The sequence below is a fragment of the Hesperophylax consimilis genome, chromosome 20, assembly GCF_061612785.1.
Source record: "Hesperophylax consimilis isolate HC1 chromosome 20, BYU_Hcon_1.0, whole genome shotgun sequence".
NCBI lineage: Eukaryota > Metazoa > Arthropoda > Insecta > Trichoptera > Limnephilidae > Hesperophylax > Hesperophylax consimilis.
In genome coordinates, this window is record NC_142855.1 from 10,722,584 (window position 1) to 10,746,587 (window position 24,004).

Consider the following 24,004-nt stretch of genomic DNA (forward strand, 5'->3'; position numbering starts at 1 on the left):
TGTGGATTTCTAAACTGTATGGACTTCTACTACTATTATAACATGAAAATAGGAAAGAGGCAACACGGGGGCTCACCTGCAAGTTGGTGGTGGCGCTGTCGTCAAACACGCCCGAGTCCGAGGTGGCGTCCGTGGGAGACACTATCAGCACTTCACTGCTGTCGAGGCGCCGCATTTCTCTGCGGTCAACTGGAACAAACATACACCATATATCATTAGCTTCGTCCAGACAGACAACACAACACATTCCCGACTGCCAGTGACACACGAAGTTCCCGTCTTCCCCGCAAAAGTTAGTTTATATTTCTGCAAAAGAGCTGGCAATGTTGCATTTTGACCGAGTGACACACGAGGTTCCCGTCTTCCCCCGCAAAAGTTAGTTTATATTTCTGCAAAAGAGCTGGCAATGTTGCATTTTGACCGAGTGACACACGAGGTTCCCGTCTTCCCCACAAAAGTTAGTTTATATTTCTGCAAAAGAGCTGGCAATGTTGCATTTTGACCGAGTGACACACGAGGTTCCCGTCTTCCCCCGCAAAAGTTAGTTTATATTTCTGCAAAAGAGCTGGCAATGTTGCATTTTGACCGAGTGACACACGAGGTTCCCGTCTTCCCCCGCAAAAGTTAGTTTATATTTCTGCAAAAAAGCTGGCAATGTTGCATTTTGACCGAGTGACACACGAGGTTCCCGTCTTCCCCCGCAAAAGTTAGTTTATATTTCTGCAAAAGAGCTGGCAATGTTGCATTTTGACCGAGTGACACACGAGGTTCCCGTCTTCCCCCGCAAAAGTTAGTTTATATTTCTGCAAAAGAGCTGGCAATGTTGCATTTTGACCGAGTGACACACGAGGTTCCCGTCTTCCCCCGCAAAAGTTAGTTTATATTTCTGCAAAAGAGCTGGCAATGTTGCATTTTGACCGAGTGACACACGAGGTTCCCATCTTCCCCCGCAAAAGTTAGTTTATATTTCTGCGAAAGAGCTGGCAATGTTGCATTGTGACCGAGTGACACACAAGGTTCCCGTCTTCCCCCGCAAAAGTTAGCTTATATTTCTGCAAAAGAGCTGGCAATGTTGCATTTTGACCGAGTGACACACGAGGTTCCCGTCTTCCCCCGCAAAAGTTAGTTTATATTTCTGCAAAAGAGCTGGCAATGTTGCATTTTGACTGAGTGACACACGAGGTTCCCGTCTTCCCCCGCAAAAGTTAGTTTATATTTCTGCAAAAGAGCTGGCAATGTTGCATTTTGACCGAGTGACACACGAGGTTCCCGTCTTCCCCCGCAAAAGTTAGCTTATATTTCTGACGTACTATTTTTTAACTGACTACGAGAATTTAACAAGAATTGTCTTAGGCATGTAAATATAAATACAAGGAATCAACGTTTATATTGCAATCTTTAATAAAATGAATCCAAAATATCAATTTTTGGTTATATTTGGGAAACATTACAATTTTTTTTATAATGTTTTATTGTATAAGAGAGAAAAAAAAAGGGTGACAATTTTCTTGCGGATTCCTTAAATAAAGGGATGTGTTTTCAAAATTTCTTATTCTCTATAATTTTTCTATGCTTAGTTAGCATTTTAGAAATAAAAATATTCCTATTTATAAAGATTTGGTGATATATTTCAAATAAAAATATCTAAAAGGTGATTTTATCTAAAACAGTATTTGTTCAACTCAATCTGGGACACTTTTTGACACGTTGCACGTGTTTTAGTGTAATTTTGTAACAATGTATTCAACGTCTAAATTACAACAGAGAACTGGTTCATCAAGTGAAACAACACGACGGTTGGTTGGTTAGTTGGTTAACCTTTACAAAGCTGTCCTGACATCCGCTGGATAGCCGCCGACGAGTCACACATGTGACACACAGACGAGCAGGCAAGGTTAATAATAGTGCGAGTTGTGGATCTCACCTCCCGAGCTGCAGTCCAGGCTGTCCATCTCGGTGAAGTCCTCGTCGCTGGAGGAAGCGTGCGGGGGCGCCAATCGCATTGTGCGGTTGGTGCTGTTGGCCAGGATCAGCACTTGCTCCGAGCCGGGGGCAGAGCTGATGGTCACGGCGCCCACGGGAATCTGCAAACGCCATTGATTATTGGTTTCAATGGATCCATATGATTTATTGATCTTTAGTTTATACGAAAACGAACAAAACGTCTCAACTGTTCCTAACCATCTAGAGACAGTGAGACTATGGAATCCCCAATTAGGGTGGGTATGTTGTGAGGCTGAAGTAAGTGAGGAGGGGAAGGAGATGGGATAGAGGAAGGTGGTAAAGTTCTGGTCACCAAACACGTCTAAAGCCTTTCAAGCAACTTTTCAATTCTGAATGGTGGTCTTACACCAGGGCGATACTGAGAGTATATTCCACTTTGAAACGTGCCACTATTATACTATATATATATATATTACTTTTAATGAACAAATTGTGAAATAACACAAAATAATCAAATGTAGTTCTGATTGATCGCATTAAATTGATTGAATTGTTTAGATTGATCGCACTGACATAATTTATTGATTGGATTGTTTAGATCAGAGGTTCCCAAAGTGGTCTATATAGACCCCCAGGGGTCGATATCGGCATGCTGGGGGTCTATGTCAGCTAGAAAAAAATTTGGGGGTCCACGAGATTCAAATGGGGGTACATACGAGCGGATACCTCAAGTCACCATTTAGGAGTTCCGTAAATGACACAATAGAGCCAACACAAATATGATAGACTGAGAAATTACTTATTTGAAATTTGTATTTTTATATTTCGTAAAGTTTTTAATTGAGGTATATAAATAGAGTCTACGTTCCTTTTCTCGTCAGAATTAATATATTCAAGCAAAACATTGCACATTGGAAGCCGCGAATTTTCCTAGATCCCCAACTTGTTTTTGAAAAACATCTAGGTAATAATGACGTTCAACATTTGAATGCACTTCACACAGACTTCAAAACTAAGTTTGAAGACATTTTGACTATGGAAATGAAACGTTGAAGAATCGGATATCATGTGACAAGAAGAACTGACCGGAATAAGCACTGACAAAGAACTTAAGGGGCAGTTCTGTAGGGCCAGCTACAGAAAGAAATTCCCGTTGCTTATCCTGCTTCATTTTCATTTGGTGTAATACCTCACAAGGGTGCCCCTGTCTGCACAATGTAAAGATGGAGCAACTATACTGCCACCCGGTTGATGGGCAGGCAAGGGAAGGGAATATTTATACTAAAAAAATAAATGATTATCACATAGGACGTTAATAGTTTTAGGAAAATTCAATATTCGGCAGGCAGGGGGTCTACGGAAAAAAAAAAATTTGGCAAGTGGTCTACGGGGCAAAAAAGTTTGGGAACCTCTGGTTTAGATTAACATGATTTATTGAATTGATCAGATTGGTGTATGAAATAACTTGATGTACTGAATTAATTGGAATGATTGTATTTATTATCAGATTATTGAGACTAACGGGCTGATCTCTGGCGTCCATCAGCACGGGCGGGTGCGTAGTGACCACGGTGACCTGACTGGCGCTGCTGGCCAGACTGTTGGAGGGGTCGGCGCCTACAGTGACGCTGCCCGTGTGACTGGTGTGGCTGGTGGCCGCGGTGCCGGCGGAGGCCGCGGTGTGACTGGCAGGGCGGCCGCCGATGGGAATCAGGCGGCCTGTGCTGGCGTCACGGATCTCGACCACCACCTGAGAGGGGCGGTTCATCTCCTCGGCGCTCGAGTGCCTGCAACCAGAACAAGGCCAAACAATCAATATATAGTAAAAACAATATCTATGGTTTTTGAAGGATCTTACTGAAAATAATAAAGTACGGCCTCTTATTATCGTTATGATATCTGTGGATATTAACAATTAAATAAATACTTCATCTTGCACCAAATTTTCAACACATTTTACAGTTTTTTACTTATTACGGGAGAGAAGCCCTCGGTGATGGTGGTGAAACTATACGCTCCGTGTTTGACGACGTATATATTTCGAAAATGCCATCAAAATGTTTCATTAATGGGTTTAAAAGTAGAATACCGACTCACTTGAAGAATTGCAATAATCTAAGGAAGCTACAAAAACAGTAAATACTCAAAAATTCTCTTTTTTCATGTAAATTTGTCGCATTGTATATTTTCTACTGTCATATTCATTGAAACAGATAAAATACAACATTAAATGTGCGTTCCTGTTCCGAACGAATAGCACGAACGTCATGATTGTTGACTGGCACGCTCTTTTTGCAAGTGTGTGCTCGTGTTATACTTTTTCGGAGGTTACTTTATTAGGTTTGTTACGTTAAATAAGAAAATTTTATTAGATTTTGTTAATTAACCCTTATATTTATGATTTTCAATGAGAAAGTTTATGTTAAAAACTAAGAATAACAATAACAGTAATAAAGTTGATTTATAAAATTAAGGTTTTTTATTTACATACGTCATAAAACACTAAATAATAAAAAAGCAGGTATAATTCCATTAACTGATACAATATGTATAAAAATGTACTTTGAGTATGTGGGGTGGCCACAACACCCCGCAAGTGCTCACGAGGCTAAAAACCGCGCGAGTGATCGAGGGTTAACAACTGTATCACTTGCAATAATATTTTACATTACTTGTTCTGTAATTTATTGGTAAACATTCAATAAATACTTTCTAGTTTTTGAGTAAACAGTATTTTGTTTTCAGATACTTTCGGATATATTCCATTTGAAATACTCTAATTTCTTCAGATCTTCTGTCAAAATATGTCAGAGGCCTGAGGAGTTCAAATTGTTGCCAACTTATCCAATGGTAACAGTAAAATTGTTTGTCGGCTGTCAGGCATAACAAAATGGCCAGTAGCAATGTTACATTTGAATAAAATTAAAAATTGGAATACTTTCCGATTGGTTCATTCTTCTCACCTCAAGTCACACTCGTGAGCACATCTGAAGTAATAATATATGTAATCTTCCATCGTTCAAACAATACCGTCTTTAACTCTGTTTACCGAGAATAAATCACTGTCAAAAATAAAATAATAAATTAGATATCTAAATTTACAACCTTCCTCTATCCAATCTCCTTCAACTCTCTTCAGCCGCCTCGCAAAAACGCAGTTTTTATCGATTGTTGTTTTCTGCTTCAAAAGTAAAATGAACAAGAATAATTATTTCCGACAAATATTCATCACGGCAAAACAGAATATGAGTCGTGTAATTTCTATACCCGCTATATCAACTTTCATTGATTTGGAGAAAACCGCAAAAAACTGTCACATCTCTAGCGTACATAATTAATTGCATTACAATTTTTTATATAATGAATTGGAGTAATAACATTTCGAAAAGCATTTATTTTTCTATATATGTCTGGCAATAATTAAGTAATTTCGATAAATAAAATGGATAAAGCGGATTTTGATACTCACTTCGTGATTTTGAAAGTCAACTGAGCCGACATGGCGGGTTTAGAAACACACGCGTAGATCATTTTGACACACGAGCGTGGCGTCCGAGCGGCGGCCATATTGTATTTTGGCAAAATAACTGCTTGTGATTGGTTGAATCCGATATAGCGCGTTTTGATAGTAACTTTCTGTATGATATAGCGGATTTGGTTTCTCACTCGCAGTTTTAACATGGTTTTTGGTCGTGATAAGGAGGGTTTTGTAACTCAATTTTAGGCTCCTCTTGTTGCTCGCAAAAATGTGAACAAGATGTCATACTCAGATCATTATGTCAAAAAATCGGATATAGCGGGTATAGAAATTATAGGATTCATATTGTTAATACTATACTTATGCCGTCTTACTAATAATAGATAATACCGAGGGATGCACGCATGCGTACTGCGCAATATGGCAGTATTGCCCGACCCCCAGGATTAAGGACGTAGAACGCGGACTTTATTAGCAATCTGGTTGATTTGACAAATATCCATCGGTCGCGCAATATTACCAAAGCAAATACGGAACGCATAATCAAATTGGCCGAAAGAAGCAATCCAAAACAGACCGGGTTAATAACAACTAAAATTATTATAGTTGAATTAGCAACTAAACACAAAATGCGAAAATGTGTTTTTGAGGAAAGCGACAAAGTGGTGAAAGAGTACTAACCCGAGAAATGCAAATTCCACATTTAACAATCGCTCAACTTATATACCTTTACTTGGTTGAGTGGATAACATACGTGTGTAGGTTTCAATGCAACACAGATTAACTGTACCCCTTACTGTATCTACACGTTCCGGTGCTGTGTAGTCAATACACGTCTCAAAATAAGCGATTTAATATCGGAAAAATATGAATATTCATAGCTAATCGCTTATGTTTATTATATTTTATATAAAAAGTGATAATAATTGTAATTTAATTGCTGAAAACATGAAAAAAAAACTATCAGCAGATGCTAAAAAAACGTGCGAGGAGTCCACATCTAACGACAGTCGGCGACCGACTGACTGGCGGCTAGCAGTGCTAGCACACACACAGTTGTGCGGTCGTAGGTATCGATGGTCTAAATAAAAATACAACTGCGGATGTGTGGATTTCTCATGTTCCCGCATAGCGAACTAAAGCGGGACATCAATAGCGTGTCATTTCCTCGCACACTCTTCGCGTACCATTGTCACACGGTTGATTGTATTGGTGTATTTGTTTCCGATTTTTAACAAAAATCTCTGATTTTTAATTGAATTTGAAAACTATGTAAAATATTATTTTTTAATTCAGTGCAAAAATGTATAACAGAGGAATACCTAAAATCTGAACTGAGAATTAATTATATTTATAGAGTTATTAACCTCTCAGAAAAGGACTTTAATTTACTTTGTGTTCCTTTGCGAACTGTCAAAACGCGAAAATTTTTGTGTTATTCACGAGTTTTGTTAAAAGCTTCATAACTCACGTTTTGGGAAACGTAGCCTCATTCTAAAAAATGTTTTGGAAAGATTATGAAATTCACTATCGTATTGTTTTGTTATACGTAAATATTTGTGTTTCTAAATATACATTTTCTGAAAACGTCAAAAATATGTAAAAAATCGCTGACCATTATTTCAAAGCTGTGAAAAATGTACTATTTTCTGAGTATCATAAAGAAATAACACTTTATATATTGAAGAAATATAATTAAAAACTATTAGTCACCTCAAAATATCAACCGTCCAAACTAAAATATTTTTAATAAATTATTTAGAAACGCAATAAATTATGAACGAACAAGATGACAAGTCCAATCGACTTAGATAATGCACCTCGAAATTCCATAGATATTCTTGAATGCAGACGCGTAGCGTTATTCATTATCGATACTCTTGTTTTTTAAATCATGGCAATCCGTATACTAGTGATGGAAATAAATCGATTTTTGTAAAATCTCGCGCGTTTACGTGAAAAGACGTACTAATGTCTTGACCGCTATTATCATATTTACGTCTTTTGACGTTCTAATGTTCCGAGTGGTTAAAGTTATTAGAAGCAATGTGTGGTAAATACATACCACAGATAAGGAAATAAAAGAAATCATAACAACAAAGTATTTTGATCATATACATATGAATATTAGTAGACCTGCCCTAAGTGATTAAAAGCGTATTATCCCCACTCCCCATACCGGTTCCATTGGAGCCGGCTGTGCTCGCGTATGGCCTCAAGTGAAATTTGAAAACGTGACGTCATCATTCTTGTGCGAACTATGGTCGAGGCATCATCGGTTCATTTTACGAAATAACACGGCAAAATGTTGACTTTTGATATGAAAACTTGTAAAAATAGATGTGAAAAAGAGAATAAACCCAATTGTCGTATTACATTCCATAAGTAAGCATTATTTTACTTTATTTTAAGCTTATTCACACCGTATTATATGGATCAGTTTTAGAAACATATACTATCACATCACAATGTAGCGATTCTCAAGTGTGCTCATCGTTGTTTACTGGGGTAAGTAAATTATGAGACATTTGTAAAAGTGTCTTAACTAAATACTCTGAAACTAACTACGACTCTGAAAATAGAAGCTGCCTTACTTTGCCGAATTTGGACTTCGCAAATTAGTTCATAACGTGGCGAGTAATTTGCGCTCCCATGTAAAAATGTCTATTCATTCAAAGGCAGATTTTACTTTTAAGAAGTAAATGGTGATATTATAATGCGAGATGCCTATTTACTGTCAGATTGATTTATTGACGAATCACAGTCAGCCTTACTCCCTTCGTTCTTCAACAGTTGATTTTACCCCTCGCCCTTATCTTCTCGTCTATTAATTCCTATGTCTGTGATTTTGATCCATTTTGTTTTAGGTTACAGTTGCAGAAGCATTTCTTCCACTAACTTATAAATGTTTTAGTTTAAACCAAGGGCTAACGTGATTACGCTGTAAAAAAGAATTTAATTTTTGCGTCTTTTGGCTGGCAAAAGCTAGGAGTTGGTTTTTCTAGCCCGGAGCTCAAATTATTACGGGAATGGCGTGCGTAATTATTATTTGAATTAACGAGTGTTCGTAATGATTTCTGGCTATGCATGATATAAATTATCTACTAAACTTGAAACCCAAAAAAAATATTAAAATTTGCTTGTAAACATTTTCACTTTCTTTGTCCGTCCACTCTATGTATATGCCCAGACAATAAAAAATCACAAAACAACTTAAATCTGTACGGTACAATGAATTTAAATAAATTGAAAGTGTCAACGGAGAATGAATAGCACAATTTGTAAGTTTACGAAATTTATTTTTCGTTTTTGAAAATGATTCTTCAACAGTGAACAGAATGCTGCACTAGAAACGTGTGTGAACAAATGGCCAGACTGAGGTGAAATGTCAAAGTAAACTAAAAATTATTTTACTTAACAAAGCACTTCTTTGAAAAATTAATTGTAAGCTGAAATAATTAAAGAATTATACAATAACTGAATTCTGCATTCGTTGCTAAATAAATAATAATACAAAATGTGCAGCTTAGAATGTGTCTATTTTCATTTCGATTGAAAGAAGCGGAATCTTTAAAGTGGAAAATAACCCACTTCCCGACATCCGATCGAGCCGAAACTCGCCAGACAGGCTCGCCGTCGATGACAATGCGTTCCATCAACTTTTGGTGGCAATCACGCACATGCGGACTTATACACATTTCTCTGAAATTGGATGACATAGCTGTCGATATACTAAATTAACGTCGGTCCTACTCAATCGGGATTTGGCGCAGTTGCCAAGTTGTGCTGTGCCACGAGAAGTGCACTCGTAAAAGGTGTATTTTACTGGAAAGAGCTGCAACAACGTGTATTTGATTTGCACTCTCTCACATTTTGCATTTCTTGATTTCTGATGGACGAAGATGGGTTATGTGTAGAGATGGCAAAATTTCGTTTTAACTTAAAACGCGAAAAAATATTTATGGTTTGAAAATAGGGCATTTATAAGTTTTCTTTGCGTTTCGAGGCATTTCAAAGTGTTTCCAGTGATTTCTATTTCGCGAATTAACGCGAAAAACGTGATTTTGGCCGTATTTCAGCTAAATTATTCTATTTAGCGAAATAGGCGCGAATTTCCCGAAAATACCGGGTATTAAAATAGTATGTGAGAATTTCAAAAAATCGATATTTATCAGCGGAAATAAGTGATTAAAAATCATCTCTAACTTCAGCTCGCGCTCCACCGACTGTGTGCGTAAACGCTTTCCGAGAATATAGCGTATTTCAGAAGTCAAAGAACCATACAAATTGGAGAAGCTGATACAGTAATATTTAGTCCAGTACAACTAAAGAAGAGTTGAGAAAAATGCATAAGGAAGGTAGTTTCATGTGAATGTGCAGGGAAAAGTATTATGCCTACTTTATTTCATTTTGGAAGCCTTTCCTACGATTTTTTATAATTTTGTTACTATTTTATTTGTAAATATTTAATATTTTTGTACTGTAGGCTAAAATTGCTTTTTGACATTACACAAATTGTGCGAAATAAATGACGCCTATTGATGTTAATCGCAATCTGCATTTGTTGTGTTTGTGTTCGACCCGTACTTAGAGTTTCCTTCCTTATTAATTTAATATTAAAATTAATAGTTAAAACAGGTTAAAACAGCAGGCAGCAACTAACATCTAAGTGTTACAGGAAAGGGCAAAAAGAATATACGAGACAAGATAGCTCTACGATACACGGGGTACTCTAGTGATCCCCTTGGGGTGATAAGTTAGGTTAGGTTAATGTACTATTTATACAAGTCTCACCTGATGAGTCTATCAATAACGGCCTTCTCCGCATCACGGCACACCTGTTCAACCAGTCGCTGGCCGCTATCTCGACTCTGTTGGGCGTCCGCGTGCGAATACCTTCTGTTCCTGGGCAGCCGTTCCGCGTCTGTCAACACATCTCCGGCGATGTCCTCTCCATTCGCATCGCCGGTAGACGGCGTCGCTGCCTTCACCTCGTTGAGCGACACCGTCGTCGATACGTCACCAGTAACGACATCAGTTATTCTTGCGCCGTTTGCGGTGACCTTGCTGGGGTATTCTTCGGCGTGTTCGTCGGCGACGTGTTTATCTTTCGTTTCGCTGATTTTGTCTGATTTCACTGCAATGTTCGTGTGATTTGATTGTGATTTTGTCGTCTCTTTGATTTCTTTAATCTGTGGGGTGAGTTTCGGTGGTTTTGGCGCGGGGCTTTTAACATTTTCTTCTTTTTTAATCTTTGGACTCGTCTTTGCTTCTTTCGGTGGGGTTTCTTTTGGTGTCTTAGTAGGGGTGCTCTCTTCGATTGGCCTGTCGGTAGTGACGGGGGAGGGTGCTGGTTGTGACTGTGCTTGGGGGGTTGGGGGAGTGGCGGGAATGAGCTGGACGGTGGGAGGGGGAGGTGCCGGTCCCTTCTCTCGTTCGGGCGTGGATGGCGCGCTGACGATGGAGGGAGGACGAGGGGCGGGGCCTTTCTCCTTCTTGGGGGGCTGCAAAATGAAAACATACCGCTTTATAAATAAGAGCAACTATAACAATCAACAAACTACTGCAATATTTATACGAAAGGGATTTTCTTTCTCATAATTTATTGTTGGGTTATGCCCTGTCGCGCTTCCTCCTTCATTAGCCAAGAGACAGCATTACAGTGTCCATCATCGGGGCAGATGTGTAGATTGTTGTGAAGTGAGCGTTTATCTATGTAGAAGCGGTGCAGTGTTGCGCAACTCATTCCTCTTAGGGCAGCTATTTCCATATAATTAGTTAAATTAATGTGGTTTTCAGGGTTTAGTTTTGGTGTAGCCGTCAAGTACCAGATAGCGAGAACTATTATTGATCATATATTTTTTACCTGTTTTTTGTCAGGGGTAGCGGGGGCAGGAGGGGGGAGGGGAGTGCTGTCATTCGCCATTTCCGGCACTGGAAAAAAAAAACAAATACACCACATAAATAAATCAATTAGTCACTTTGAAGAAAAAAATTATTTTTATGGATTGAACGAAAGAATTACCGACAATTCTTTAACGGTTGATTTTACGACAAAATTGTGAAACACAAACTAAAAGAAGATAAAATTTGTCACATTTTAGGTTTTGTATATTTGCCGTTTGGATCTCCATATGTTCCCGTGGATTGGATTTAACCGTTTTTAAATTTAACTAAATTTACTAAAGCACCATTTTTACCTCAAGTTGGTGTGGAAATGAGTTCATAAAAGTATCTTAACCCGTCGTATCCCGGAACCGCATATGTGAGTGCGGCACATTCTATACGAATAAAAAAAAAATATATATATATTTATGTGCGATTTTGACCCTTATGTATAAAGAATTTGTATGAAAAACAAGGTCACAATCGCTTGGGCTATTCTCGTTCTTTACGCAGCAAATACCGGAATGACTTCTAGCTGTTCAGATTTTTTACAAAGAATTTTTCTGTGGAATGCCAACGAAATATTTGCCGCGTTTTACAACCATCAAAGTGTCAAAGCGTCTTCTTTCATTATTTTTGATATAAATTGATTGTGGAAATAATAGATTTGAGGTATCATCAGAAAGATAGTTTTATCTACATTATTTTGATGTAATTTTTATAATATTTCACCCAAGAAAAGTGATGAAAATTAACTTCGTAAGATTATCATAGAAATGTCAAAATTTTTACGTCATAATGAATAATTATATTTTTAGCATTATTTATTTACAGGTTTCTTGTACAAAATAATATTATTAGTAACAACAATTGTATAAACTACCGAAATCTGAAAAAATTGTTATCATATACTTATTTAATGCGACACAAAAAAAATTTAAGTGGACACTTGACGTTTTATTTTGGAATTTGAGCTTTTGAACTTTTTCGTGTGAATTTCCTGGCACACCACAGGTATTAATGGACAGATATAAATAAAATGTTCATGCTAATTACTGCAAATTAAAGCTGAATAAATGACTTAGAGTTTTTCGAAATCAGGTGTAGACAGTGACCTTTCTCTTGTTTTGGAGGTTAAGTGTGCAAAACTTCATTAATTTGTATTAAAAACAAATCCACGCTGCCCGCCCTGTGTCCGCCACAAACACTCTTCTTTGTATAAATAGATTGTAACTCATCAATATGACCGGTCAGTGGCTGAGTTGGCATCGCATCTGGGTCCCACCCTAGCATCGTGAGTTAATTCCTAGGCTAACTAAGTCCTCCATCACGACACAAGCAACATTTTCCGCTTACTCTGGTGGTAGTAGGAGATTTTCAAATTATCGTCAGGTTATTCGCAACCCAGGAATGTGTCTTTCTTTTAAAAAAATATTGATTCGTCAGTGTGCAAACTAATAAACTAAACTTACAAAAATTGGGTTTTTCACGATTTAAAAAAAAAAATTAATCTCTTCGTCGCTGTAACTCGTTATGTATTAACTAACTAACTAACCATCACGCCGTTTCCCCGCAGGGATAGGCAGAGAGGACGGACCGCCAAACTGCTCGGTCACACCACACACTCATTGCCTCATTCACATTCATACATCGTCTCATACATACTCTTCTATTGTTCTGACTCTTGACATGGCCCGACTCGAGTATCTGATTCACTTGATCGTGCCATGTCTTCCTCGGGCGTCCCCGACTTCTGCTACCATTCGCATCATATATCCTCCTTACACTCCTATCTTCGCTCATTCGCTCTACATGCCCAAACCATCTAAGCGTCCCTTTCTTAATCTTACTCATTACACTTACATCAGCCTTGCATTCTTTGCGGATCTCCACGTTCCTCACACGATCATACATGGTTTTACCACACATACGCCTCAGGGATCTCATTTCAATAGCATCCAATCTACTTCAATTCAATCTCGTTATGTATTATACTTAGAAAAATATATAGAATCTAAAATGTCAGAAATTTTATCTTCTTTTAGTTTGTCTTTCACAACTTTGTTGTAAATTCACCTTTCATTTCTCAATAATTTTAAATGATGGCCAAGAACACCCTTGAAGGGTGAAAGCCAGAAATAATGGAAAAAAAAAAAAAAAACTTTGTTGTAAGATCAACTGTTGAGGAATTATTTCGAAAAAAAAACCAATGTTCGGCACCTTTTATACAAAATGACGACATTAGCGGAGGTCATCCAAGGTCGAAAACTTAACATTTTTTCAGGGTACCAACGTTTACTGGTGTGCCTATGTGGTAAGCGTATGTATGCCTGTGATGTATGTGGACTGTGTTATAAATATCCATGTATATATTATTTATATAATAAAATTAGTGAAATTGACGGCTTAGACAGTTTAGTGGATGCTTGTGAATGACTTACTTGGCTCGCTGGAGCGGACCGAAGTGGAGTCATCTTCCATCTCCAGGGGCAGCTGCGAGCTGCGGTGTTCCTGGAACATGACAAAACAATCATCAGCATCAACACGCGCAAAGGGAAGCGAGTCATCATTCCATTCATCTCAGTATGAAGAATTAAAACTCTAAATTCGCATGTTGTTGGCATTGCAGCAAGAGAACAGGTGTTTTTATGACCCATGAAAAAGCCTCATGAAAAACGTCTAATAATGTAAAAAAAAGTCAAATAATTAAAATAATAACATCAAAAAGGTAAAATAAAATCAAATAAAGTCAAAATGTTTGACATAAAATAATGTATTTTTGACAATATTCAATGATTTTGAAAATTTTAGATGTTTACAACACTTTTTAGCATGTTTGATGATATTTGTCATTATTTGACGTTATTAGACATTTTTAGATGTTTTTAACATTATTTGAAATTATTCAATCATTTAGACAATTTCCGAAGTTTTCAACACTTTTTAGCGTTTTTGATATTTGTCATTATTTGACGTTATTAGACATTTTTAGATGTTTTTGACATTATTTGAAATTATTCAATCTTTTTGACAATTTCAGAAGTTTTCAACACTTTTTAGCGTTTTTGATATTTGTCATTATTTAAGCAAGTCACAAAATCATATGTTCTCACGAACAATGCCAACAATGTTCAAATTTTGATATAAAAGTGTAAAGTCAAAAAAAAATTAACATAAAAAATATGAAATATTAAATAATGTCAAATAACATCTATTTGCCAAATACCTTGTGGTAAACATAAAATTATTCATAAACCACTCGTTCATGGATGGCGCTAATTTAATTACTTTAGAAAAAACACTTTTTGCAATTTACGCTAGATATTTAAGTTGAATTGTTTGTTTACTTAAATTACCTTAATTTAGGCTCTCCGAAGTAGTTATTTAACAAACACTAATTCAATGTTAAAACATGGAAATTGATACAAAAATATATTTTTGCAAAGGTAGTAGAAGCAATTTATCACACAAAGGGTAATAATTACAGTCCTGCACCAAAAATAATTTACAAAAGTGTTGTATGTTAAAAATATTTCACATACACTTCTGTGAATTGTTCGTTCAGTGATTATATTATATAGATGTATATGACGGTACCTTCGACACACCAAGAGGTCCTGGAGGCTGGTCAGATTGGCCGCATGCAATTCAAAGAGCACACAAGATTGGGGTTAGGCGGTGCTTAACCTGCGTTCCGTCCGTCACGCGACCCACATACACTCTATTCTGTTTTTACACCATTTTAAAATAACAATCACAAAACAAACCATCTACTGGCATAATGGCTACTCCACCCGGCATTCGAATGGTCAAAATCAAATTATAAAATAACACGGCCACCAAACAATTCATAAAAATGTAATTTACGGGAACGCTGCGTGTTATCTTTGAAAAAGAAGCAAGTTACGAATCCGGCATTTGAAAGGTTAACAGTAAAATTTGTTTTTACCTGCTTTTGAAATAAGAGGTTACCAAACCATTTATAAAAATGTATATAAGGTAACTCATAAGGGAAAAAAAAATGGCATTATTGATGTCGTTGTTTACATCAATAATGCCATTTTTTGTAATATTAGCACTCTAGTACACCCAAAAGTCACGAGCTCGCCACTCACCAAACCATTTATAGAAATGTAAAAACGGTAACACTGCGCGACATCTTGGAAAAAGAAGCAAGTTTTCGAATCCGACATCTATTTATTTATTAACGGACATCGTCCAAATTACAAAATAATAACACGAATAAAGTAAAAAGAAAAATACAGGAGTAGACAAAGGTACATGAAAGCAAAGACATAAGGCAGATATAATATAAGAAAATAAAGTGACAAGTCGAATCAAGTCAAGAATACGCCGTGGGTCAGGACCACAGGACACTTAATATTCCGTCACTTGTTTAGCGACTGGCAAAAATCATTCAGACTTATCCCAAAAAAGGTTAAGGTTTTGACTTGAGTTTCTGGACAATGGTGAATAATATCCATAATTTGTCGAATGATGGTTGAGGAAGAGCAGTTCATTATTTCTGAGTCTTTGCGAGGGGATATTGAAGGGAATGAGTTAAAAAAAAGGTCAACAATCAAATCTGTTTGTACCCTGTCTAGAAATAACCCAGCCACCAAATAACGGTAATATTCATTCTTATTAATTATAACTCTAGATGAATTCTCCCCTCGTGCAAACGGTACCCAATAATAGTGTAGGAATAAATAGAGACGAGGTTCATTTTACGATATTCTGGAGTGATTTTCATACAAAAGAATCAATGTCACATTTTCTTATTTTGTATAACTTATCCCCCACGTAAAAACAGAATCAATTATATACAATCGTTAGTTGTACCAAAGAAGCGTTACAGGCAATAGTAATAATATTATTAAAAGCAACACAGTAAATACATAATCTATCAGATTTATACACGATGTCCGGAAACTAATGGCACAAGCAGAAAACTGATGAATCTACATCATGTTTTGAGTCAATTTTCTAATATTTTTGCTTTCATTTTCTAGTAAATTCGAACTAGAAATATTACATGCAAAATTTTAAAAAAATCATTTGGGCGATATTAATATCAGGTTTTTATTGTCTTTTAAAGTGTGGCGAAGCGTAAAGCCAGTTTCAAATTTTTTTAACCCGTTGATGTTTTTTTTGTGATATAGATTGATCAGTTGACATTGTGTATAACCTGGTAACGAAAGAAATGAAAGAGCAGTTAATGTAGTGGCGTTCAACCTCTGGACGGGAAGTCAGTCAACACAATTTGGTATATATACAGGGTGTATCGGCACGTACCCGACAAACTTTAACCAGCTATTCCTTAGCACATTTGGAGTAAAAAATGTTGTGGACACTATTCATATTTTCACCACATGTCACCAATGTTTTATCCTTTGTCAAAGTTTGAAAACCCATTTGGCAATATACGTTCACAACGAAATGGCATGGCACCATTTGTCTCATTTTTAACTATTATTATTAAATGTGTATGAAAGAGCGAGGAAGCTTTTTGACACACTTGCTAATAACAGCTGTTGAACACGAGAAACAATGCCAAAGACAGTGACGAAGTGTGGATTTTTTATTTTATTTTTGTTTTTAATCAAAAAAAAATGTTACCGGACAGCAAAGTGTCAATAACATTTTTCACTCCAAATGTGCTAAGGAATAGCCGGTTAAAGTTTGTCGGGTACGTGCCGATACACCCTGTATATTAAATTGAAACAATATTAATTAACATGATATGATTTAAGAATTTCATGGCCAAAAGGATTATCGTGATAAATTTTTAGGTTATTACGCCGTGTTGCGCTTTCTCATTCTTTAGCCAAGGGATCGGACATCGTTACACTGTTCATCAACGGGGAATGCGTTGAAGTGCGTATTTATGCATGTAAAAATGGCACTGAGTTACTGCACGTGTTAGCACCTCTCAGCCTAATTTGTTCAGTTTTGGGAACGGCATATATAGGTCTCATTTAAATGGTTGTGTTTCCCTTACCGTCAAGGTGAGAAATATCATCTAAACGGTGTTAGAAAGAAAAAAACAGTACGCTTTATATTCAAATCTAAAAGATAATCATGGAAATTTTTTTTTTGCACACCTCTGTAAAACCATAGGTTCCAACCACAAGTATTATCACATGAAACGTGTGAAAACATGAGACGACAATAATGTTTATAATACATTCGTCTAATAAAATATGTGGGTATGTTTATTTTTTTTCATTATCGGTAATTTTATTTAGAAAAAACGTAAGGTGAACCTTTGCATTAAAAAATTTTATATTTCAAAAATAATGTTTATTTCCAATAATAAAATTTGAAAGCTGATTTCAACACCTTTCAAAAGCAGTTTTTAGTTTTCGGATGCGTTCAGAAATATTCCATTTATTTGGATTTTATTGCAAAGCGGAAATAATCCAACCATCCGACAGAATATGCCAAAGGCGTGAGGGATTAATCTTCTTAGGGATGGTATTTCTTAATTTAATTTTTGTTTAAATTAATGTGGTTTTCGGTGTTTAGTTTTGGTGTAACCGTCAAGTACCCTGTCGACTATTAATATTAATGGGGAATTTTTTTAAAATTTCAATTGCCTCCGTAATTCAACTTCTACATGCGCAAACGCACACTTCATCACAATCTTAACATCCGGCCTGATGTGCAGTGATGGACAGGGTAACGCTGTCCGTAAGATTAACTAAAGAGGGAGGAATCGCAGCATGGCAAAACAACCTAAAAACTGGAGATAATAGAATTGAAATGAAAGGAAAAACAGTATGAAATAATGTATCATAAATAAATTAATATTATAATTATGTAGTGTGTTCGCTAAGAATGAACTAAATCTAATTTATACTATTTTAGGGGTGACATGTAAAAACTGCCCGGTAAGCAATTTTAAAGTTATAGGATTATTTGGACACAAAAATAATCTACAAAAAAAAACAGTTAAGTATAGAAAAGAAAACAATAATACGGCTCAATTTATCGTTAAAAAGATTTCCCGGTTCAGCCGTTTTTCAGCTAAGCTGCTTTCTTTCTAAGCCGCAATCCAGCTAATCCGTCTAAGTCACTTTCCAACTTAAGTACTTTTCAGTTAGCCGCTTTTCTGCTGGGCCGCTAAGCTACTGTTCGGCTATGCTACTTTCCGACCAAGCTGCTTTCCATCTTAAGTCGTGTATCAGCCAAGTTACTTTTACACTAAGCTACTTTTTGGCCAAGCTGCTTTCGATCTAAGTCGTGTATCAGCCAACTACTTTTACACTAAGCTACTTTTGGCCAAGCTGCTTTCCATCTTAAGTCGTGTATCAGCCAAGTTACTTTTCAGCCAAGCTGCTCTCTGTCTAAGTTGTGTTCCAGCTAAGTTACTTTGCAACTGAGCTACTTTTCGGCCAAGCTGCTTTGGTCCATGTTATGTATTAGTCTAGTTACTTTGCAACTGAGCTACTTTTCGGCCAAGCTGCTTTGGTCCATGTTGTGTATTAGCCTAGTTACTTTGCAACTGAGCTACTTTTCGGCCAAGCTGCTTTGGTCCATGTTGTGTATTAGCCTAGTTACTTTGCAACTGAGCTACTTTTCGGCCAAGCTGCTTTGGTCCATGTTGTGTATTAGCCTAGTTACTTTGCAACTGAGCTACTTTTCGGCCAAGCTGCTTTGGTCCATGTTGTGTATTAGCCTAGTTACTTTGCAACTGAGCTACTTTTCGGCCAAGCTGCTTTCGTCCATGTTGTGTATTAGCCTAGTTACTTTCCAAATAAGCTACTTTTCGCTAAGCCGTCCAAGTACAAAACTCTGGTAAATCGAGGGTATGTTTAATGGGTTGGGAGCCGCTGGTTCATCTTCCACTTGCCGGGCAGTTTATACACTTAGCGTAAACACAATATCGGTACTAACCAATCCTTTGATACTGTCCTTTATTTAGTTTCTTGCTTTGTCTCTTGCTTCCGCATCTCTGACTCAACTTAAGCTTCTGTAGTTATTTACGATTAGAGAGATGCAAAAGCAGAAGGCATCGCGAAGACAGGCGGTTAGTTGGTAGCGTGAAAAAAGCACAAAACACACGTGTTAGTTCAATACATAATAATATCATATCTAATTAATAGTACAATATTATATACAGTACTCTCTCGCTAATCCGCCACCCCAAAAACGGGCAAAGTGTCGTCCAACTACCGAAAGCGGCAGATTATAGTACATACATACAAAATATGCAAGAAGAAAGAAAACAAACCAACACTGTCGCTTTCGATCTTTCGCAAAAATTTCAATTTTTTGTTTACATTTGCGAGAAGTATTTTGTAAACATATTAAAATGTGGCAGAACGAAATGGACGGTAACACACAAAGATATTAGAAGAACGAGATATGCTATGTTGGCCGCCGGACCGTAGGCGGAGTACTACCTAATTAGGGTACTTTGAACGGTATCGGGACGTGTACGCACAGAAATCTGTTCTATGTATTAGTGTGGATACCTTAGCGTAAGCGAAGGTGTGCAGTAGTATTGGTGAACAAAACCGGCGACACTGGGCAAAACAATTCCACACAGTATGAACTGCTCATAGCACATCTCGTTCTTCTAATATCTTTGGTAACACATGAATTCACAAAGGACTAACGGAAATGTTATAAAGCAACAATAACGAGCCCCGGTGAGTGGTTAAATGGTCAGCTCTAGCAAGCTAGACGGTGGTACATTAACCGAGTGTGTAGTACGAATGAGATAAACCAACCTGTCGGTGTACTTGGCGCTCGAGCCTAGGCAAGCGATCAATACCGACCAATTATAGAGCTTGATTTTGTGCTTTCAACTCGCAAAGATAACGGCAGATTATAATTATTTACGGATTATTAGCGATAATCAAGCGGCGAATTATTGAGAGAATACTGTATATATTGTTAGTATGCAGAGGTATTAGTAAGGTTTCATACTGTCGATGAATAAACAACATGGTCAAGCAATATTTAGGTTAGGCTTTTAAGACTTCGTTACATTTAATTCATCAAATCGACGGTCAGCGCAATTCAGATTTTTTCTTTTCAATTTTCATATTCGAACCTTTCGATTCTGAATGATGATCTTTCAAAAGCGCGATGCATAGATAATACCACTCTGGAACGTGCGCAAATATGCGCCAGGTTTCGAACCCGTCGCAACCTTCCGGGTACAAGCCTTGGGAGTCTGTCGCGCTGCCGCATGCATTCATTCATACGTGATGTGTAAAATATAGGGAATTCAGTTTTGGGAATTCTCAAGAATATGTTGAAATCGCCAGACTAACCAGTGAGGTTGTTAGATCACGTCATTTACAAATGTATCATATTAATTAGAGCACGTTAACGACAGAACTTTTAGAATTATTGGAAAATAGCCATTGGAATCGAAGACATGTTGTCAAAATGTGGATATTTGCGGCCGGCCGATAAAGGAAGAAATATTTTTATCTGAACCAAATACAATCCATACATTTTAAATGCTTTAGAACAGAGGTTCCCAAACTTTTTTGCCTCGTAGACCACTTGCCAAATATATTTTTTTCCGTAGACCCCCTGCCTGACAAATATTGAATTTTCCTAAAACTATTAACGTCCCATGTGATAATCATTAATTTTTTTAGTAAAAAAATTCCCTTCCCTTGCCTGCCCAACAACCGGGCGGCGGTATAGTTGCTCTGTCTTTACATTGTGCAGACAGGGGCGCCCTTGTGAGGTATTACACCAAATGAAAATGAAGCAGGATAAGCAACGGGAATTTCTTTCTGTAGTTGGCCCTACAGAACTGCCCCTTAAGTTCTTTGTCAGTGCTTATTCCGGTCATTTCTTCTTGTCACATGTTTTCCGATTCTTCAACGTTTCATTTCGATAGTTAAAATGTTCTCAAACTTAGTTTTGAAGTCTGTGGAAAGTACATTTAAATGTTGAACGTCATTATATTAGGTAAGTTTTTAGATTTTCACGGCCAAAAGCATTTTTGTTGTTTGTTTTTGGGGTGTTATGCCGTGTTGCGCTAACTCCTTTAGCCGACGTTTCGGACATCGTTGCAGTGTCCATCATCAGGGCAGATCCGGTAGATCCGAAGATGTGTCATTATATTACCTTAGACGTTTTTCAAAGACAAGTTGGGAACTAGGAAAATTCGCGGCTTCCAATGTGCAATGTTTTGCTTGAATATATTAATTCTGACAAGAAAAGGAACATAGACTCTATTTATAAACCTCAATTAACAACTTTACGAAATATAAAAATGCAAATATCAAATAAGTAATTTCTCAGTCTATTATATTTGTGTTGGCTCTATTGTGTCATTTACGGAAATGGTGACTTGAGGTAAATGGGGGTCCCATCGTATGTACCCCCATTTGAATCTCGTGGACCCCCAAATTTTTTTCTAACTGACATAGACTGGGGGTCCATATAGACCACTTTGGGAACCTCTGCTTTGGAAACACACATGTTAGATGCAACGCAAACCAACGCTTCCATTGTTGCACCGATCTGGGCTGTCCAGATCAGCGTGGGACGTGTAAGATGGAGGGGGTGGCGTCACGCCTCAAACGAGTTGATTTCACTTCTACGAGTGGTATTATCTATGCATCTACAGTTTATTTGGTATATATATGAATGTTTATTTCGACAGCTGAATTGCTTCAGCTTACAAGTAAAACACATAAAAGTAAAATCGGCAGACGCGCCTGTACTTAAGAGCTAGAGACCACTTGTCACGTGGTCACACGCGTTGCGTTGTGTTGACCTGGGTACCATCGACTCGGTGTGTTTCCACCTTAAGCGTGTGATGTCAAGGAATACTGCAGCACTGCCATTCCAATCATGAATCATGTCTCGACTAGACGACACATTGACTATGTTTTGACCAAGTACATTTTGAAAGCTCATAACTCGGTCATTGTGGGAGATTTTTAAAAACTAAACTGTCGTTATCAACTCCTCAATTATAATACATTTTCATCGAAACCAAACAAATTACGAGACAACCTCATTTTAGAATATTCCCGGTTGCACATCACTAACGCAACAATACTGACATAACATTATTATCAAATTCCGCCACCATAATATATTCTGACACCAAACAGAACAAATAATACAATGAATACACAAAATAAAAATAGGCACTAAGCACCAAAACACTGAAGCTGTGATATAGGAGATTTAGTGAAGACACAAGAATTTTTATAAGATTATATGAGCTGTTTCCAAAAGTGAACAAATTAGCCTTAGGGGGTATTTCACTATATCGGGCTAAATATCTGACTAGCTAGCCGTTGGCTGGCTTTAAAGATCAGAATAACTTCGTTATTCAACGGCGACCGTTTCACCATTGTTGCCGAGCTTCCGGATAGATAACACTCCAAATAGTCTGGCAACATCGCAAAATGTTTGCAGTTACCCCATCTACTGCAACGCCTGTCATGTTTTGCCGCAATGTCTATGGAATGCTAGCGTCAACGCCAATTGACAAGTTTCCCGCCACAGTCCGCACACCGCAAAGTGTGCATGTTATGTTGATTATCAGGTCATTTTAGATAGATTCGTGTCGAATTAATACATTGTTTCTTATTTTGAACACAATCAAATAATTCAGGATGGATCATACAAGCATTCAAATTCATTAGAGCTCTTAAAACTCGCGGCCTTCGCATCGCCGCCCTTTCACCTGCTTCTGTAAATCAAAAACCTCGGTATCCATAATATTTCGCAACAAAATTCGACTCACTTCTCCGCTGTCAAACTCGGAATGTTTTGACGCCATCTTTGATTCGAGGAATAGCGCCTAACGTGAGGTTCGAGCACTGATTAGTCAAATCGAACTTTAACCCGAGCGTTAGCGTTATTCAGATATAGTGAAAACGAAAAAATGACTAATCCGCGGATTAGTGCTTAGTCAGAACATAATCAGAGATAGTGAAATGCCTATTTTTATTTTGTGTATTCATTGTGTTATCTGTTAAGAATCTATAATACTTTTTAATTGAATACAAAAGTTTTAGCCTTATACCAGACGAAATCACGGACATGCGGAACAGCGGAGTGGCCTACCTCAGTATCGTCATCCAGGAGCTCCTCTTCCACCACCTCGGCCCGGTACTCCAGCAGCAGGTCTCGGAGCGACTTGGAGTCCAGCTCCCCGGCTACAAACGGGTGCTTCAGGAGGTCTTCGGCGGTCGGCCTGTGCGTTGGATCCTGTCAAAATGAATATGCAATAAAGTCTCTGTAATCTGAACCAACAAAGCCAGAGTAAAGTCGGCCTCTCAGAAGCTGGGCGTACTGTACAGGGCCCGCAGATACTTTAATAGTACACAACTGCTGACCCTGTACAAATCGCAAGTGCGCCCTACTCTCGAATTTGGCAGCCATCTCAAAATACCTGAAAAAAACCCTTGACTCTGTTCAAAAACGGGCGGTCCGTTTGATAGATTCCCCAATCTTAACAAACGGACTGCAATCTTTAGAGCACAGGCGTCAGGTAGGTATGCTGTCCTTGTTCTATCGGTATTACAATGGAAGATGCTCTGAGGAACTAGCGTCATAGATCCCTTCGGCACCGGTGCGTAGTCGGGATACACGCCAAACGCGCGCCCAACATTTGTACACGGTTGACATTTGTCACATGAGAACGGGTCGCTTCTACGATTCGTTCTGAAGTTCAACAGCTCGGCTGTGGAACGAACT

The 24,004-nt window shown here is 37.7% G+C and overlaps 1 protein-coding gene across 2 annotated transcripts in view; it reads right to left on the reverse strand.

Annotated features, from left to right (window-relative positions):
* Positions 1-24,004, reverse strand: part of Slik (Sterile20-like kinase) — a 116,848-nt gene that overhangs the window by 49,744 nt on the left and 43,100 nt on the right. For both annotated transcript variants that reach the window (XM_089643846.1, XM_089643845.1), the window contains exons 8-14: positions 23,372-23,515; positions 13,750-13,819; positions 11,289-11,356; positions 10,217-10,926; positions 3,467-3,731; positions 1,925-2,084; positions 77-189 (exon numbers count right to left, since the gene is read on the reverse strand). In XM_089643846.1, coding sequence (XP_089499972.1) covers positions 77-189; positions 1,925-2,084; positions 3,467-3,731; positions 10,217-10,926; positions 11,289-11,356; positions 13,750-13,819; positions 23,372-23,515 — 1,530 coding nt within the window. The remainder of the gene's footprint in view (positions 1-76; positions 190-1,924; positions 2,085-3,466; positions 3,732-10,216; positions 10,927-11,288; positions 11,357-13,749; positions 13,820-23,371; positions 23,516-24,004) is intronic.